Below are 19,417 nucleotides of genomic sequence, written 5' to 3'. Positions count from 1 at the left end.
GACAGAGGAGCCTGGTGGGCTACAGTCCAGAGGGTCGTACTGAAACGACTTAGCACACACACATAGGTCATTACAAAATACTGAATATAATTCCTTGTTCTATACAGTAAATCCTTGTTGCTTATCTATTTTATTTATAGCAGTTTGTATCTGTTAATCCCATATTCCTAATTTCTCCCTCCCTGCCTCCCTTCTTCGGTAACCGTAAGTTTGTTTTCTGTGTCTGTAAGTCAGTTCCTACTTTGTATGCAGATTTATTTGTATCATTTTTGAGATTCCACATATAAGTGATACCATACAATTATTTGTCTTTGTCTGACTTCACTAAGAATAATATTTTCCAGGTCCATCTATGTTGCTGCAAATGGCAATATTTCATCCTTTTGTTTATGGCTGAGTAATATGCTACTGTATATATGTATATCACATCTTCTTAAGCCAGTTGTCTGTTGATGGGCATTTGGGTTGTTCCTATGTATTGGTTATTATAAGTACTGCTGCTGTGAACATTTGGGGGTATGAACCTACAAAGAAAACATATGTATCTTTTCAAATTAGAGTGTTCATTTTTTTCCAGATATATACCCAGGAGTGGAGTGGTAGCTCTGGTTTTTTATGGAATCTCTATTATTTTCCATAGTAACTGCACCAATTTACATTCCCAGCAGTGTTAGACTTCCCTCATGGCTCAGATGGTAAAGAGCCTGCCTGCAGTGCAGGAGACCCAGTACCAGCCCTGGTCAGGAAGATGCCCTGGGGAAGAGCATGGCCACCCACTCCAGTAATCTTGCCTGGAGAATTCCGTGGACAAAGAAGCCTGGCAGGCTATGGTCCATGGGGTCGCAAAAGAGTCGGACACAACTAAGAGACTAACACTGCTACTACGGCTACTACACCAACAGTGTATGAAGGTTCCCTTTTTTCCACACACTCTCCAGCATTTACTATTTATAGAATGTTTGTTGATAGCTATTCTGACCCATGTGAGGTGATACCCTGTTGTGATTTTGATTTGCATTTCTCTAATAATCAGCAGTGTCGAGCATCTTTTTGCTTGCCTGTTGGCTAGCTGTTTGTCTTCTTTGGAGAAATGTCTGTTTAGGTCTTCTGCCCGTTTTCTGATTGGGTTCGTATTTTTTATATTGAGTTGTACAAGCTATTTGTACATTTTGGAAGTTAACCCCTTGTCTATTGCATCGTTTGCAAGTATTTCCCACCAATCTGTAGGTTGTCTTTTTGTTCTGTTGATGATTTCCTTTGCTGTGCAGAAATTTTAAAGTTTGATTGTTGTTCAGTCACTAAGTCACATCCTACTCTTAACACCCCAGGACTGTAGCCTACCAGGCTCCTCTGTCCATGGGGTTTTTCCAGGCAAGAATACTGGAGTAAGGTTGCTGTTGCCATTTCCTTCTCCATCGGTATCTTCCCAGACCAGGGATCGAACCCACAGCTCCTGCATTGGCAGGCGAGTTCTTTACAAGTGAGCCACCAACCTAGCCCATTAAGTTTGATTAGGTCCCACTTATTTTTGCTTTTATTTCTTTTGCCTTGGCAGAGAAAACATTGCTACAGTTTGTCCCAGAGAATGTTTTGCTTATGTTCTGTCCTAGGAATTTAATGGTGTCATGTCTTAAATTTATAATTAAACCATTTTGAATGTAGTTTTGTATATGGTGTAAGGGAATGTTCTAATTTATTTGATTTATATGTAGCTGTCTGGCTTTCCCAACACTACTTGTTGAAGAGACTGTCTTTTCTCCATTGTATATTCTTGCCTTCTTTGTCATAGATTAGTGGACTGTAAGTACATGGGTCCAATCAACTTTTAAGATAATAAATGCTTCTTAGCTGAAAGAATACTTGCTCCCCAGTTGCAAGTTACTGAATAAACCTAGTTCTTCATTATAAAAGTTATTAAAATAATAGTGGTTTGAATATAAAAACCTCACAATGAAAACAATAACAACTCTGCAGTAGAACCTTACTTCTACCTACATCACTGTTTCCATGGAAAAAAATGTATTCCAGATTCCAATTAAGATGCGATGGTCCTTCTGCTGCCTGAGTTTTTAGTTCCAATGATGACCAATCCACCACACGCACCTACAGTGTAGGACTTCCATTTTCCCCTCTAGTCTAGTTCTGGGAGCAGAGCTTAAGAGTTGGACTCAGAGGGTATAAAGGAAAGAACAGGGTTGCAGCTTTTAAAAGAGAGTACCTGGGGCTTCTGCTTGGAAGATATTTTTCAAATGACTCTCATGAGTAACCCTGATCATAAGGAAAGGAAGGGATGATTGTCAGTATAGCTCCAAACTTGAAAAAGCAAAGTGATCCTCCTGCAACAGAATTTGGGACCACATGGTTCTTTGATCTGATCCATAAGGGTGTTTCCTACCCTTCTTAAGAATCTGAAAGATATTATTAGCAGTGTTAAAAACGCAGATGCTGATCTTCGCAATGATGAGCTGTGGTAGGACGTCTCTGATCAAGAGGATAAATACCCTGAAGTTTATATTAATTAAGCAGTATTATTTATGCTCTGTGTTTTCCCACAACGTTACTGTACTCTGTGATATTTAACAGATGTATATGTCTTATGTTCATTTGTATTCAGTTAATGATTAAAAATTCAAGGTGAAAAGATAATAATGCAGAAAGGAAAATATGTGATGGTATACTAAAACTTTTATGGAACTTAATAATGAACCTCAGAGGTTTCTTTTAAACAACAGGCTTCCTGGGGTGGGAGAGGAGGACTTTTAATGAGATCTGCTGTCTTTCTTGTTAGTTTTCCCAAGTTTAATCTTTTTAAAAATAATTATTTACTTTTATAATGTTTAAAATTTTAATACTTTAAAGTTTTATTTCCACTTACAATTATTGCAAAATATTGGCTATATTCCCAGTGTTGTACAATACGTCCTTGAGCCTGTCTTATGTCCAATAGTTTATACCAACCACTCCCCATCTATATTGTCCCCCACATCTAGTAGCCACTAGTGTGTTCTCTGGGTATCTCCTCTTTTTTTCATATTCACTAATTTTATTTTTTTTTTAGATTCCACATGTAAGTGATATATAGTATTTGTCTTTCTCTGACTTACTTCACTTAGCATAGCGAGTTTGTCCATGTTGCTGCAAAAGGCAGAATTTCATTATTTTTAATGGCTGAGTAGTTTCCATTGGATATATACACCACATCTTCTTTATCCATTTATCTGTTGATGGACACTTAGGTTGCTTCTATATCTTGGCTATTGTAAATAATGCTGCTACATACATTGGGGTGCATGTATCTTTTCAAATTAGCATTTTTGTTTTTTTCAGATATATACCCAGAAGTGGAATTGCTGGGTCGTATAGTAGCTCTGTGTTTAGTTTTTTTGAGAAACCGCCATACTGTTTTTCCACAGTAGCTGCACCAGTTTACATTCCCACCAACAGTGCGTGAGGCTTCCCTTTTCTCTGCATCCTGGCCAACGTTTGTCATTTGTGTTCTTTTTAACGATAGCCATTCGGACAGGTGTGAGGTGGTGTCTTCTTGTGATTTTTGATTAGCATTTTCCTAATGATTAGTGATGTTGAGCATCTTTTCATGTGCCTATTGGACATCTCCATTTCCTCTTTGGAAAAATGTCTATTCAATTCTTATGCCTATTTTTTTAAATTGAAGTGTTTGTTTTTTTAATGTTGAGTTGTATGAACTATTTATATATGTTGGATATTAATCTTTTACCAGCCATATTATTTGCAAATATTTTCTCTCATTCAGTAAGTTGTCTTTTTGTTTTGTTGATGGTTTCCTTTGCTGGGCAAAAGCTTTTAATTAGGTCCAAGTTTAATCTTTAAATGAAACATAAGGGACTATGTATTAAATATGTTTTATTTCAGCTTTAAAAATTCAGCTGTTTTTTATTTTTAATAAAATAATTTAAATGTATTAATGTAATACAATATATTAATGTTTGACTACTTTTCATCTTAATTTATCCCAAAACAAATAATGCCTATTCTATTTTTAGGAAATAGAGTACCTACCAGAAAAGGAACTCAATCTTATTCAAGTCAGAACTCTTAGGTTTCCTTTCTATAAGTGGTCTCTAAATAGATTAGGAAGAGTAGCATATAAACCTCTTGTTTGAAATCTGGTATGTACACCAGCTTATATAATGTTCCAGGAAGTCTAGCGGCAAAGGAACTTTTCAGGCTTTATCTACTGGAATTCTTACATTTCCTTGGCTTTGGAACCCTATTTCCCCAGAAATTTTAACATCTTACATTACTTTGTAAATGAGGGAACATAGATATGGGAATCAGCTTGTTGCAGGCAAATGGCCCTTTCTCTGGGCAGAAAGAGGATTTGTGAAGCCATCTTGACTACAGTGGAGTCAGAGACCTGAAGCAGCATACTGGGAACCTCAAGTCTTTCTTCCCCTTGTTTTCAGGATGACAGAAAATATTTTGTACCTTCTCTAGAAAAACTGATTAGGTTTATTCTCCTTCATTTCATGTGTTTCTGACTCTGCCGGGTGACCAGGTGACCTAGAACTGTCTTAGGTCCTGTAAGAGAATGTGCAAGGACTAAGTTAATATTTTGTAGGAAAAGTTGTATTGTTTTTTAAATAAGTTTTTTGATAAGTAATTAATCCTGAAATGCCAGTGCCATTGTAAACCATTAAACAAATTTAAATGTTTTCTTTAATTAAATCAATCTTTATTACATGTCATAAACTTTAACATTCTTTTTTAAAAACAGCAAAGAAATAGGAAGATGACAATGGGCAAACAAATTGTAGACTGACTAAGGATTTTTATTAAACACAGGAACAGTTGAGTTTTTAAAAACTCACAGGAAAAAGAATTGCATGTGATTGATTTTTAGTAGGGTAGTAATAACTTCTAATCAGTAGAAGAAATCAAGGCATTTGATTTGACCGTATGAGAATGTAAAATTTTCTGTCTCACTTTATTTATGCAGCTAAATAAAATATCAAACACCAGGAAAGCACAACAAGTAAAACAAAAAGATTGAGGTTTACATTATTGGAATAACTTTTTAATTTAAGGCAATTATCTAACTCTTGTTAAATAAATAGGAAGAGGGCAAGTAGCTCATACACGGGAAGCTTCAGTCAAAGGATTACATAACCTTAGGAAGATATCTTTACAAATGTTGGCAAGGCCACAGAAGCTGGTTCAATTATGATTTCTAAAATGACCAGAAAAAACTTTTTTCTTTTTCTTAACCTCAGAAATTATCCTAATGAAATTTTTTTTAATTAATAGTTTGTAATTGAGCAAAAGGGCTTAGGCAAGTAAATATGATTTCTTTTAGTCAATGGAGAGTGATGTTATGAGTAATATTCTAATCGTGAAGATGGTAGTACCATGAGATGTCATGAAAGGTGGCCATGGTCGTATTTACACTACTCAATTCAGTTAAGTTCTGTGAATAAGTAAGCCCATGGTCATTAACGGTGGTAGGACTATGCTGTATTAAAATTTGTTTTGGTAACATTTACTTATTAGAAGAAATGTTAAGATTTGTTTTTTTAACAGTGTTTTTTCCTCTTTTTAGCTGACTACACAGTCTCTGCCTTTTCCGTGTTTTCGTGGCCAGAGACATGACCTGACAGCTTGATGACCAGTCTCAGGGCCCTCGGGTGACTGGCTGGGGCACCATGGAACTTAAAGTATGGGTGGACGGAGTTCAGAGGATTGTTTGTGGGGTCACCGAGGTCACAACTTGCCAGGAGGTTGTCATAGCCTTAGCTCAAGCAATAGGTAAGTGAACTCTCAGGGTGTCTGAGCTAGACAGTTTATACCGATGCTCTCTGTTTCTGTTTGTTTGTTTGAATATAGGAGTCGTGTGGGTTGTGTTCCTCTGGTCCCATGATGCATCTCTCAGGTGCACTTTTACTGACTGCTGTCCCCCACGCCCCGCTCAGGTCAATCTGTGAAGACACTTTTCTCTGCCTCGCCTAGATTTCACTAGAGTCTGCACTGTCTTGTCTTCTCCTGATGTTTATCCTAAACAACAATTTCTGGAACTGAAAATGTTTTCTTGATCCAAAACATGGATTTCAAGTTCCCAGACCCTTCATTAGGGAAAATCCAATTTACTTATTATTCCGAATACTTTTAGAAAAGAAAATACAACAAATTAAATGACATATTTCTTCCTGTAAAAAGTACAGGAAGATAACACGCACTTTTTAAATTTTACACAGGGAAGGTGAAGTTGTCAAATCCATGCTTGCTGGCTCCATCTTATCCACTTACCGTGCTGCAACTTTTCTTCTTATTTATTCTCAATTCATCTTTATCATATTTTATGCATATATTTTAGTTGCTGTAATTCCTTTTGGAACATGATGAGCGCATAAACACCTATACCAGTAAAGCCAGTGATGTGGGCTGAAGTTTGTATTTGCATCTTAAATCCATCACTTAGCAAACATGTAGAGTTGACCCTTGAACAGCACAGGTTTTAACTGTGAGGTCCACTTACATGTGGTTTTTTCCCCAGTAGTAAATCCTGCTCTACTACACAATTCAGGGTTAGTTGAATCCATGCATGTGGACGATCTGCAAATAGAGGGGGCCAGCTGACTGTAAGTTACATGCAGATTTTCAGCTGCGTGAAGAGCTGGTGCCCCAACCCCTGCATTGTGCGCCGTGCTAGGTGTCATGCTAGTCTTTATTGGAAGCATGTCGAGCCAGCCCAGGCTGAAGACAAGGCACTGTTACTGTGGCACCTTTGCATCTGGTAGAGGTGACTACAGCCCAGGATTGTGGCAGATGCACTGTTAGAAGTTGTCAGTGTCCCTGTGCAAAGACAGAGGCTTTCCTTTAATGCTGACGCCTTTTGATTTTTCCTGAAACACTGAATGTGAAGTGAAGTTGCTCAGTCGTGTCCGACCCTTAGCGACCCCATGGACTGCAAGCCTACCAGGCTCCTCTGTCCATGGGGTTTTCCAGGCAAGAGTACTGGAGAGGGGTGCCATTGCCTTCTCCGAAACACTGTATAGCACACTCATATATTAAAACAATGCTGAGAGTGCTGGCTTTCACATCCCTTGAAATTTTCTTACATTTGACACTACTGTTATGTTTGCAGACATAAATTTAGTTATTAGAGAGGAGGAAATTAAGGTATTAATTTTATCTCATATTCTTTGCAACTTAGTTATCACCCCCTTTAAAAAACTAATTTAAAAACATAATTTATTTGGAATAAATGTTTAGTATTATTGGTTTATTATCTTTCTTAGTGAAGACTAGAATTAGCAAGTATCAAATCTAAGTTTCTTTTGTTATATTTGAGAATCAAGCCATGGACAGTGGTTAAAAAACAACAAGACGGAGAAGGCAATGGCAACCCACTCCAGTACTCTTGCCTGGGAAGTCCCATGGACGGAGGAGCTTAGTAGGCTGCAGTCCATGAGGTCGTGAAGAGTCGACATGACTAAGTGACTTCACTTTCACACACTGGAGAGGGAAATGGCAACCCACTCCAGTATTCTTGCCTGGAGAATCCCAGGGACAGGAGCCCGGTGGGCTGCCATCTCTGGGGTCACACAGAGTCAGACACGACTGACATGACTTAGCAGCAGCAGCAGCAGCAGTGGTTTTTAGAAAAGTCAGAGTAGTTGAAGACTATAATAAGCTGCCTTTGTTCAATTGGTAGCCATGTTCTCTACACAGAATTTCAAGGTGAAACTGTCCAGATGTACCAGGTGTGTGTTTATCCGTTTGGACTAAAAAGGATACTTGTTTGTGGACAAGCTAAAAAGAAGCTTTAACTGAACCTATCCCCCAATTTTGCTTTCTCAGTAACTCAGGCCAGAACTATTTTGAAAAGTTGACAACTTGAGTACAAGAGGCTTTATGACATTTTTCCATACCTGGCTAAGCAACCCTTTTTCTGATTCATAAATACTTCATTGAATTTAGAATTCACCTGAGAGATGATTCAACTGTTGATCCCCGCCTCTGTTGTACCATGAGATTTTCTCAGCCTCATGTTCAGTATGCTTCTGATGCACACTTAGATATTTATCTCCCTTGTCATGAGAGTTATTGATACTCCAAGTCTAAACACTAAATGAAAATGTTCCTGTATTTTGACCTTATTTCTACTATAAAAAAATAATAGAGGACTTATTAATTAGGGAAATTTCTGCCATAACAAACACCTGGAGAAATCTCTGTGGTGTCACATAGTAAAAGTTTAGTTACACTAATAGCAGCATATGGACTGAGCAAAACTGCAGATGTTTCTAAAAAATTTATAGTGAAGCAACCTATAGAATACCTTCTTGGGTTTAAGTCCACTTATTTGCCTCATATAGGGGCACTATACATATGATTAGGGATTATTGAGTTTTTCTGGATAGGTAAAATTGCTTTCAGGAAACCATCAAGATATAAAAACATGTACACAGTTGGCAATCAGCAAATATATATAACAGTTAACAGTTTCTGACTCAATGTTGTTAATTCTGATCAATCAAATTAAGCTAGAAAAGAGCTTAAGACAAACCATAATTTGATAAAAGATTCCTTTAAAATATTTATTTGGCTGCATCGGCTCTTGGTTGCTGCAGGCAGGATCTTTCTTTGCAGCACGCAGGCTCCAAGTTCAAGGCTTCAATAGTTGGAATGCATGGGCTTAGTTGCCCTGTAGCATGTGGGCTTCTAGTTCCCTGACCAGGGATCAAACCCATGGCCCCTGCATTGGAAGGCAAACTCCCAACCACTAGACCACCAGAGAAGTCCCTTGATGAAAGATTTTAAATGTTATCTACTAGTATAGATGAACATCCTTTCTGCTCTGATATTTGACAGGTTATATTTGGGTGGTAGAAGTCGAACACTTTCTGAAATTATAAGACAGTAACTAAAAGTGAAACCACGACATACTTAATTGGCATGAAGTGATTAAACTGCCCGGCAGGAGTGCACTGTGTTTGGTCACTGTACACCCTGGGCTTTCTGAAACATTCCCAATTATAAATATTCAACCTTGGTTTTCCCATAAACTATCCCAGAAATGCCATTATTTCAGAATTCAAACTGCTTCTTAAAACTGTACATGAAACAGAAAACCTTTGACAACTCATCTGTCTCATGTTATAGTTGAGAAAATGCATTTGCTTTGATAAAATCACAAACAAAAAATATGAAAAGAAGATACGTCTCCCCTCAAGTAGCTTAGAACTTAAAGTACAGCTTACAAAAGATTAGAGAGGAAGAGAAGAGGAAGAAATCAAGGAGACTAAGGGAAAGGTTTTCTGATTCCTACTGCTTTGTTGCCTGGTGCCAGTGGAAGTACTGAAGATTCAGAGTTTTTCTCTGTTCCCACTTCTTGTCCTCAGATCTTTTTCATTTGGGGCCAGTGAAAGTGAAAGTCGCTCAGCCACGTCTGACTCTTTGCGATCCCTTGGCCTATACAGTCCATGGGATTCTCCAGGCCAGAATACTGGAGTGGGTAGCCTTTCCCTTCTCCAGGGGATCTTCCCAACCCAGGGATTGAACCCAGGTCTCCCGCATTGCAGGCAGATTCTTTACCAGCTGAGCCACAAGGGAAGCTCTTGTGGGCCAGACAGAGCTAGCGTTTAATAGAAACAAATTGATTGGAGCTGGGGGCCCAAGGTGGCATGGACTGTTCTAAGAAGCCACATTTCTTAGAGTTTGTCCCAACAGAATCAGTTCTCAAACAAACACATTTTATACTGAACTCTAGTTTTACTATTTGTTAATATTTCTCTTCTCTGAAAGTTCCTTCAAAGTGTGGAGGTCCTGCTTGTTCTTATACCATTGCTTTTCCTGAAGCAGGTGCTCAATAAAAGAGTTTCTAGAACAGTGGTGCCCCCTAGACCTTTCTGCAAGGATGGTGATGTTCTGTGCCTGCATGTCCAGTGCGGTAGCCTTGAGCCACATGCAGCTATTATGTACTTGAAGTGTGGCTAGTGTAACTGAGGAATTGAATGTTTAATTAAAGTTTAAATGTGGCTAGTGGCTACTGGCTATTGTAGTAATACGACTAATTGCTATCTAGACTAAAAATGTCAAAACCCAAGCTTTGTGTCCCATCTATTGCCCATCCTCAGATTTCTTCCTTCTTATCTCCACAAATGAGGATGCTTGCTTTTTTTTTTTTCCAAATAAAAAATTTTAATTGTAATATTAAAGGAAGAGCAAGGGGAAGAAAGAAAAACAGGAAGAAGTAAAGATAAAATGTGCATCAGCAGGCAGGCCCTCCTGCATCCCATCCCACCTTAGACTGCAGGCCGAGCCCCAAAGGCCATCAAGGGGCTCTCTGCAGAACCCTGGACAAGGTCTCACAGACCTGCCTCACGACCTTCACTTCTTCCCTCGCCTTGCAGGTCCTGCCTTCACTGTGGTGGGGCCAAAGGAGCCCAAGGGCCTCCTCAGTTCAGTTCAGTTGCTCATTTGTATCCAACTCTGCAACCCCATGAACTGGAGCACACAAGGCCTCCCTGTCCATCACCAACTCCCAGAGCCTACCCAAATCCATGTCCATTGAGTCGGTGATGCCATCCATCTCATCCTCTGTCGTCCCCTTCTCCTCCTGCCTTCAATCTCTCCCAGCATCAGGGTCTTTTCAAATGAGTCAGCTCTTCACATCAGGTGGCCAAAGTATTGGAGTTTCAGCTTCAACACCAGTGCTTCCAATGAACACCCAGGACTGATCTCCTTTAGGATGGACTGGTTGGATCTCCTTGCTGTCCAAGGGACTCTCAACAGTCTTTTCCAACACCACAGTTCAAAAGCATCAATTCTTCTGCGCTCAGCTTTCTTTATAGTCCAACTCTCACATCCATACATGACTACTGGAAAAACCATAGTCTTGACTAGACAGACCTTTGTTGACAAAGTAATGTCTCTGCTTTTTAATATGCTGTCTAGGTTGGTCATAACTTTCCTTCCAAGGAATAAGCATCTTTTAATTTCATGGCTGCAGTCACCATCTGCAGTAATTTTGGAGCCTCCCAAAATAAAATCTGCCACTGTTTCCACTGTTTCCCCATTTATTTCCCATGAAGTTATCGGACTGGATGCCATGATCTTAGTTTTCTGAATGTTGACTTTAAGCCAGCTTTTTCACTCTCCTCTTTCACTTTCAAGAGGCGCTTTAGTTCTTCTTCACTTTCTGCCATAAGGGTGGTGGCATCTGCATATCTGAGGTGATTGATATTTCTCCTGGCAATCTTGATTCCAGCTTGTGCTTCATCCAGCCCAGCATTTCTCTTGATGTACTCTGCATAGAAGTTAAATAAGCAGGGTGACAATATACAGCCTTGACGTACTCCTTTTCCTATTTGGAACCAGTCGTTCCATGTCCAGTTCTAACTGTTGCTTCCTGATCTGCATACAGGTTTCTCAAGAGGCAGATCAGGTGGTCTGGTATTCCCATCTCTTTCAGAATTTTCCACAGTTTGTTGTGATCCACACAGTCAAAGGCTTTGGCATAGTCAATAAAGCAGAAATAGATGTTTTTCTGGAACTCTCGCTTTTTCCATGATCCAGTGGATGTTGGCAATTTGATCTCTGGTTCCTCTGCCTTTTCTAAAACCAGCTTGAACAAATGGTAGTTCACAGTTCACATATTGCTGAGGTCACAATGACCCCACCCACACCTCAGAGACGAGGGGCTGAGCCCAGAATTGCAGACCAGTAACACTTTAATTGATTAGATCTAAAATCTTTGTATTATCTTTGATTATTTGTATTAATTGTATTGATTACAATTTTTATTAATTGTATTAATAAATTTTGTATTTAATTTGTATTAATTAAATAAATACAAATAAAATTTGTATTAATCTTTGATTCTTTTCCTGCTCTAGTGCCTTATAACTAATCCATCAACAAGTCCTGCCCACACTACCTTCAGTGTATATCCAGAATCATGTTGCTCCTCCCCATAGCCACTAACGCTTGATATAAGCCACCATCATGACTCACTCAGATTTTTGCAGTGGCTTTCCAGCTCATTTCCCTGTATCATTCTGATCCCCTCCAGCCTATTCTCAACAGATTTATTTAAAGTAATACTTTGAAAATGCACATTATCATCAGTGTTCTGCTCAAAACCCTTAATAGTCACCAGACTCACTCAGAAAAATTTAAAGTCCATGCACTGGTCTTCAGCACCCTATAAGAATCCCTGCTCTACCCACAATCTCACTCACTGTTGATTGCTTTCCTCTTAAATATATCAGACATTTCTGCCTTAGTCTTTGTATCTGTTCCTCTCCCTGCTGAGAATACTGTGCACCCAGATATCTTCCAAATTCACTTCCTTGGCTCACTGCTTAAATGTCATCTTTTTAAAAATATTTTTCAATAATTGTATTTACTTATTTATTTTTGGCTAGCACTGGGTCTTTTTCTTTTAACTTTTTATTTTGTATTGGAATATAGCTCAGTTGGTAAAGAATCTACCTGCAATGCAGGAGACCCCAGTTCGATCCCTGGGTTGGGAAGATCCCCTAGAGGAGGGAAAGGCTACCCACTCCAGTATTCTGGCCTGCAGAATTCCATGGGATTGCAAAGAGTCGGACACAACTGAGCGACTTTCACTTTCACAGCTGATTAGCAATGTTGTGATAGTTTCAGGTGAACAGCAAAGGGACTCAGCCAAATATACACATGTATCCATTCTCCCCCAAGCTCCCCTCCCATCCAGGCTGCCACATTACATTGAGCAGAGTTCCCTGAGCTATACAGTAAGTAGGTTCTTGTTGGTTATTCATTTTAAATATAACAGTATGTACAATTGTATCATTTCTTTTTAGATTCTATGTATAAGAGTTGTCATAGGATATTTCTCCTTCTCTGACTTACTTCTTTCAGTATGGCAATCTCTAGTATATCCATGTTGCTGCAAGAGGCATTATTTCATTTTAATGGCTGAGTAATATTCCATTATATACACGTACCACATCTTCCTTATCCATTCCTCTGTCAGTGGACATTTAGGTTGCTTCCTTGTCTTGGCTAATGTAAACAGTGCCGCAGTGAACACTGGGGTGCATGTATCCTTTTAGATCATGTTTTTCTCCAGATATATGCCCAGGAGTGGGAGTGCAGGGTCATATGGTAGCTCTCTGTTTAGTTTTTTAAGGAATCTCCATACTGTTCTCCAGAGTGTGAGTACCAATTTACATACCCCCCAACAGGGTGGGAGGGTTCCCTTCTTTCTACAGCCTCTCCATCATTTATTATTTGTGGATTTTTTGATGATAGTTATTCTGACTGGTGTGAAGTGATATCTCCTTGTAGTTTTGATTTGCATTTCTCTAATCATTAGCCATATGAAACACCTTTCATGTACCTATTGTATATGTTCTTTGGAGAAATGTCTGTTTAGATCTTCTGCCCGCTTGTTGACTGGGTTGTTTGTTTTGATGCTGTTAAGCATCATGAGCTGTTTGTAACTTTTGGAAATTAATCCCTTCTTGGTCACATCATGTGCAAATATATTCTCCCAATTTGTGGGTTGCTTTTCATTTTGTTTCTGTTTCATTTGCTGTGCAAAAGCTTTGAAGTAGGTCTCTTAATGCCATCGTATCCCGGAGCCCCTCCCTGATTGCCCATCCATGCACACCTGCGCACACATAGCCACACACATGCGCATACTCCCCATCTGCTGTACTCTTATTTTTCTCTATTGTACCCCGATACATTACCTATAGGCCACAATCCATTATCCACATTTTTGAAACCTAAAAAATTCTGAAACCCAAAAATTTAATCATAGTTAGTTTGTTAGCCATACCTGTATACCTTGAACTCATTTGGGAGTAAAAACTGGTCTGATTTGATATGAAGCTGAGGCTGTTTTTAATCTATATTTATTCAATTTGGCATGAAATTGATATATTTTACTTAAGAATTTTCAATGTTTGACTGTGGACTTGCAGGATAGCACTCTGCTACCTTTCTGTCATCCAAAAAATTCTTAATTTTTAGCATATCTGACCTTAAAGCTGTTGGATAACAGACAGTAGACCTACATTCATTCATCCACGTGCTGTGTATTGCCTGCCACTGTTTGCTTATTCTTTATTGCCATAGCTTAAAACCATGTAGTAGACACTCATACATACTTGAGAATAAATGAATGAATTTTTTAAAGGCTCTGTGAACTTGGTTGAAATTGGTGCAGGCTGAACTGTACAGTACAGACTGAACTTGGTGACCACCTAATGTCCTATTCATCCATAAGGTTATATGATCCTTGAGAAGGTAAAGAAAATAATGTATCACATTTAACTCTTAATTTCATATATAAATGATCAATTTTAGAAAATTATGAATTGGTTAATTTTGTATCTGCTTACAAAGTGGCACTATCTATTGCAGACTGTTTTGAAATTTAGCAAAACACAGGGAAGGTAAAAGAATCGCTCCTGACCTTGCTTCCTAGAAGTAAACATTACAAGCAGTGCTTTCTATGTACCTACAGATGAGCTTTAAAAAAAAGATTTCACTCTCCATAAAGCTTCATAGTTAAAGTCTCACTTTTCACTACTGAATTGGGAATTAAATTTTCCACATCATTTAACCCTCACAACAGTCTTATGAGAAGAGCCCTGTTTGACCTCTGTTTTGGAGGTGATGGAGCAAGGCACAGAGATCTTAAATGACTTGCCCAAGCTCCAGTAGCTGGTAAGGAGCATCCTGGGATCAAACCAGAAGTCTGGTTCAAGAACCCCACTGTTAACTACTGTTATACTGCGTTATTTATATCCTCTATAATCCCAGTGGACAACTGTTAGAAAATATAGTTACCGACTGAATTACATTGAAGCAAAAACTAAAAATCCTTAGTAGTAAAATATATGGCTTTTTTATAACCAAGATCATCTTTTACAGTTTTTATATTTATAGCAATAGTATAGTGTATCAGCCATAATTCTAAGTATCTTCTATATTTTCCACATCCCTAAAAGATTTTAACGAATGGGAACACATGTAATTCACAACATGCATCAGTCAGGATGGGTAAGATTACGCTGCATTAATAAACAATCCCCCAAAACTTAGTGGTTTATATTGATGTGTTAGCTGTTATTTTGGTTAATACTATTTATGTAAAGTAACCAACACAAAGCCTAGCATATAGGGGACATACTCAATGTTAATCATTATGAAATCAATAAATGTTCATTATTTTTAATGGTAGTAAGTTTGTAATAAAACTCTAAGTCCTAAATTAATATGCAATAATTCTGTGATTATGTGATAGTCTCATCAACACACTGGAAAGATATACTGTGAATGAATAACAATGTGTTGAAAGCACAGCTAGCTGCCAGGTTATACTGTGTCACTGTCATCATAAGAAATACTCTATGGTGAGTTACCTTAATAGCTGCATGCAGGACCTATAGAAAATGACTGACAAATTTGCAGAATACTTGCATATATCACTAGGAAATTTATATAATATATATTATATAAATATATATATTATATATATATATGTATATAATCCGCCTTCCAGTGCAGAAGACTCAGGTTTGATTCCTGGGTCAGGAAGATCCCTCTGTGAAGCAACCCACTCCAGTTTTCTTGCCTGGGAAATCCCATGCGGGTGCCATTCCCTTCTCCAGAGGGTCTTCCCAAACCAGGGATTGAACCCAGGTCTCCGGTATTGCAGGCAGATTCTGTACCACCTGAGCCACCAGGGAAGAGACCATATGTGAATATGTGTGTGTGTGTGTGTGTGTATGTATTTATATATATGATACAATATAAGTTCTGTTACAGAGCAATGTTTATTGTAAGAATTCTAAACCGTTATGGAATGAATTAATTAGGTTCACTAACTAATTTCAAAATGTTTATAACTCAAGGGGCAAAGTATTGTCAGAAAAACTGAGTCAGACAGCATAGATTTTTCACTACAGATATAGAATAAGTCCGATGTTAACTGAAATTACTTATAATATGTCCAGAAACAGGAGGATATGTTAGCATTAAATTCATAAGAAATCAGTACTAGGTCTCTGTCATGTTCTTTTGAAGAACATACATTATTCATATTTGGAGTAAGGAGAATTTGATACTGGAGAAAAAATCAAATGTCAGTTAAAACTAAAATTTCTGCAGAGCATTTATAATCAGGGTGTTTAATTGAATATATTCTCATGGCCTGACACTATTTCTGATAAATGTCTGTTCAGTGTATATTTGTTGAATAAATAATAAGATGTGACACTTTTAAATGATTTTACTTTTTGTCTCTAAGAAATTTCCTAAAATTGTTTCTAAAACAATAGTTGCCACTCTTTTTAAATGGTTGAAATAAGGGCATAATGCTTCTGGATGACTCATATTTGAATATTTGAGTATATATTTGGGTATATATTTCTAAAACTTCATATTACTTCATAGTCATGTATTCCACTTTAAATTCGGTGGAAAGTCATGTGTTACTCCTTTTAATGATGTCACTCATACAGTGAGATTCCCCTAATGCACTAAAATCTCTTAAATTCGGTGGAAAGTCATGTGTTACTCCTTTTAATGATGTCACTCATACAGTGAGATTCCCCTAATGCACTAAAATCTCTTAAATTCGGTGGAAAGTCATGTGTTACTCCTTTTAATGATGTCACTCATACAGTGAGATTCCCCTAATGCACTAAAATCTCTTAAATTCGGTGGAAAGTCATGTGTTACTCCTTTTAATGATGTCACTCATACAGTGAGATTCCCCTAATGCACTAAAATCTCTTTGTGATTTTCCTCATTATATGAAGTTAATGATTCTTGGGATTATACTCAACTGCTTCAACTCTTCTAAAGTGTAGCCAGTATTTTATTTTTCATTACAGATTATAGCATTCAGACCCAGGTAGCCAAAAGCTTTAAACTACAAATGCCACAGATAGATAGATATTCATTTTTATTTGTCTTAGGCTACATTGAGATAGTATACAAGGTAGAACTAAATGTATCCATTTAATAAACTGCACTAAAAGGAGTTCTGCAGGAAGAATTGGAATCTGTCTAAATGAAGTATTCAGATTCTGTAAGACCTTGCCAAGAATAGGTATTAAAAACAATGATTATGGGATTTAACTCTTACATAAACTATCTAAAACCCAATTTCTATAATAAAATCAAAGTATTAATTCATTTACCTCTTAAAAAGCTTTTTTATGTTGCTGGATGTATTTTTTTTTTTTTTTTTTTTGGCCTAATTGCACTAAATATGCATTATTTAAGAGAAAGGAAACGCTGGCAGTAAAAGTAATATTAAATAATCTACCAAGGCATTCTCATGGAGTAGCAGTACCATTAAGCATTGGAAGAATCAGCTTTATATATAATTATGACTCAGTTACAGGCCTTAAATTTTTTAATTTCGTTCATACAGTGTAATTATTCAGTTTTCTTTTTAAAGACGCTTCATGGCCTGGTAGGATTAGAGAACATTCTACTGGTCTTGTCTAACCCTTCATATAGACTGGTGAGGACATGGGGTCCAGGTGGCAGGAGAGAGATCCTAAATAAGAGTCACTGACAGACACTGGAGCCAGGAACACACAGTGCTGTGGTCTTTGAAGCAGTGCATGCATGTGGGGCGAGTGTAACCTTGAAGATTGGTCATGTGGTTTTTCTGCGGGTAATTACAGTCATTTTTAACCTGAAAATCTTAGAACATTTTTATTCCAGAAAGCCAAATCCAGGGTGCAAAGACATTTCAGTCTCCTTGTTTGCCCAGGTATTTCGACAATAGTAACAACTAATGACGCCAGTGATAAAGAATCCGCCTGCCGGTGCAGGAGGCACAGAGACGTGGGTTCAATCCCTGGGTTGGGAAGGTTCCCTGGAGTAGGAAATGCAACCTGCTCCAGTATTCTTGCCTGGAAAATCCCATGGATAGAGGAACCTGGCGGGCTGCAGTCCATGGGGTCGCAAAGAGTTGGACACACACACTGACTGTCAGAACCTGTGAGGTGCTCCTGCCCTCCCCATTGTAGAAGTGAAGGAATGCTGTTCATCCATTCAGTAATTTACCCAAAATTAAAACTCCAGTCTGTTTGCTTTCAAATCTTCCAAGTTTTCAGCTGCATCCAAAATTCAGGTTTCCTTAAAGAAGATCATACACATATACTTAGAGCAATGTCATTTTTCAGCTTTTGAATTGCATATGTGGATGTTCATATGTGACATATCCAGATTTCCATTTATTGGACCAGTAGTTGAGGAAATACTGCTACTGGTCCAGAAGTTCATGAAATTAAAAAAGAAAACACAAAAAATAAATCTGTAGCTGTATATGCCAGTATTATAATTGCTAGATGGCAGGGTGAGGTTTTCTGGTAATAATATTAACTATTAATGGATACTTTTTAAAATTGAGATATCATTAATATATAGGGGCTTCCCCGGTGGCTCAGGGAGACCTGAGTTCGATCCCTGGGTTGGGAACATTCCCCTGGAGAAAGGAATGGCTACCCACTCCAGTAGTCTGGCCTGGAGAATTCCATGGACAGAGGAGCCTGGCAGGCTACAGTTGATGGGCTTGTAAAGAGTCAGACATGACTGTGCAACTTTCACTTTCATTGATATATAACATTAGTTTCAGATGTCTAATGGACATTTTTCACAAATTAATATCCATCTGACCCACACATCTTAAATGGAAATATTTAGGAAGTGTATTCAAACTAGTGACAGAAAGTCTTCTGAATGTTTATCTTCCATAATTACTGTTATATTCAGTATATTTTAGTATAAATATTATTTTATTCTATTTTTGTTCTTTAATAGTATCATTCTGCCTTGTTAATTTTTTTTTAAAGACTCTTTGAAGTTATTATTTATCAAAAGTGAACAGGACTTCTCTTCAGGTCCCACTTTTTATATGAAATTGTTTTGAAGGGTTGTTTTCATTGAGGTGATTTTTTTTTTTTATTTGCCACAGGTGTACAGGAAGGTGAGGGCAGAGGAAAGGCCTGTCCAATGCCTGTTAGCTGAGTAGCAGGTGCTCCATTGGCTCCATGTCTCCCTTCAGGAGGAGAAACAGGGGCCCCAAGCTTCCCAAGTCCTGACGTGCAGGGAAATTAGCGGGATTCACCAAGTAGACATTTGCTCGAGTTCTGAAGTCCTTCCTGGTTCCTGGAACCAGGTCCTGGCTTCCAGCAGAACTCTCTAGTGATCTCCTTAGTTTCAACAGGAGGTCTTGCCCCAAACGAGGTCGGGGCAGTCAGACAGGAAGATAGGTTAAGATTCTCATTGAGGTTTAAAGTATAAAGATGATTTTCTAAAGCAAGTCTGAAGGGTATATGCAATTCACATCCCATATTTTATGTGTTACATATCTTAAGGAGTTCAGTATCTTCGAGTGAAGTTTTTAAAGGCATCA

At 38.1% G+C, this 19,417-nt stretch overlaps 1 protein-coding gene across 5 annotated transcripts in view; it reads left to right on the top strand.

Moving 5' to 3' along the window:
* The window catches only part of RASSF8 (Ras association domain family member 8), a 136,811-nt gene that overhangs the window by 108,913 nt on the left and 8,481 nt on the right, over window positions 1-19,417 (top strand). For 4 of the 5 annotated variants that reach the window (XM_070789938.1, XM_070789940.1, XM_070789941.1 and 1 more), the window contains one exon: window positions 5,579-5,784. In XM_070789938.1, coding sequence (XP_070646039.1) covers window positions 5,682-5,784 — 103 coding nt within the window. In that variant the 5' untranslated portion in view covers window positions 5,579-5,681. Of the gene's footprint in view, window positions 1-2,032; window positions 2,111-5,578; window positions 5,785-19,417 lie in introns of those variants that run through there. The other variant, XM_070789942.1, reaches the window with a different exon arrangement.

Source organism: Bos indicus, chromosome 5, assembly GCF_029378745.1.
Source record: "Bos indicus isolate NIAB-ARS_2022 breed Sahiwal x Tharparkar chromosome 5, NIAB-ARS_B.indTharparkar_mat_pri_1.0, whole genome shotgun sequence".
In the NCBI taxonomy this organism is placed as follows: Eukaryota; Metazoa; Chordata; class Mammalia; order Artiodactyla; family Bovidae; genus Bos; species Bos indicus.
Note: the sequence above shows the minus strand (reverse complement) of the source record. Positions and strands in the feature narration are given on the sequence as shown.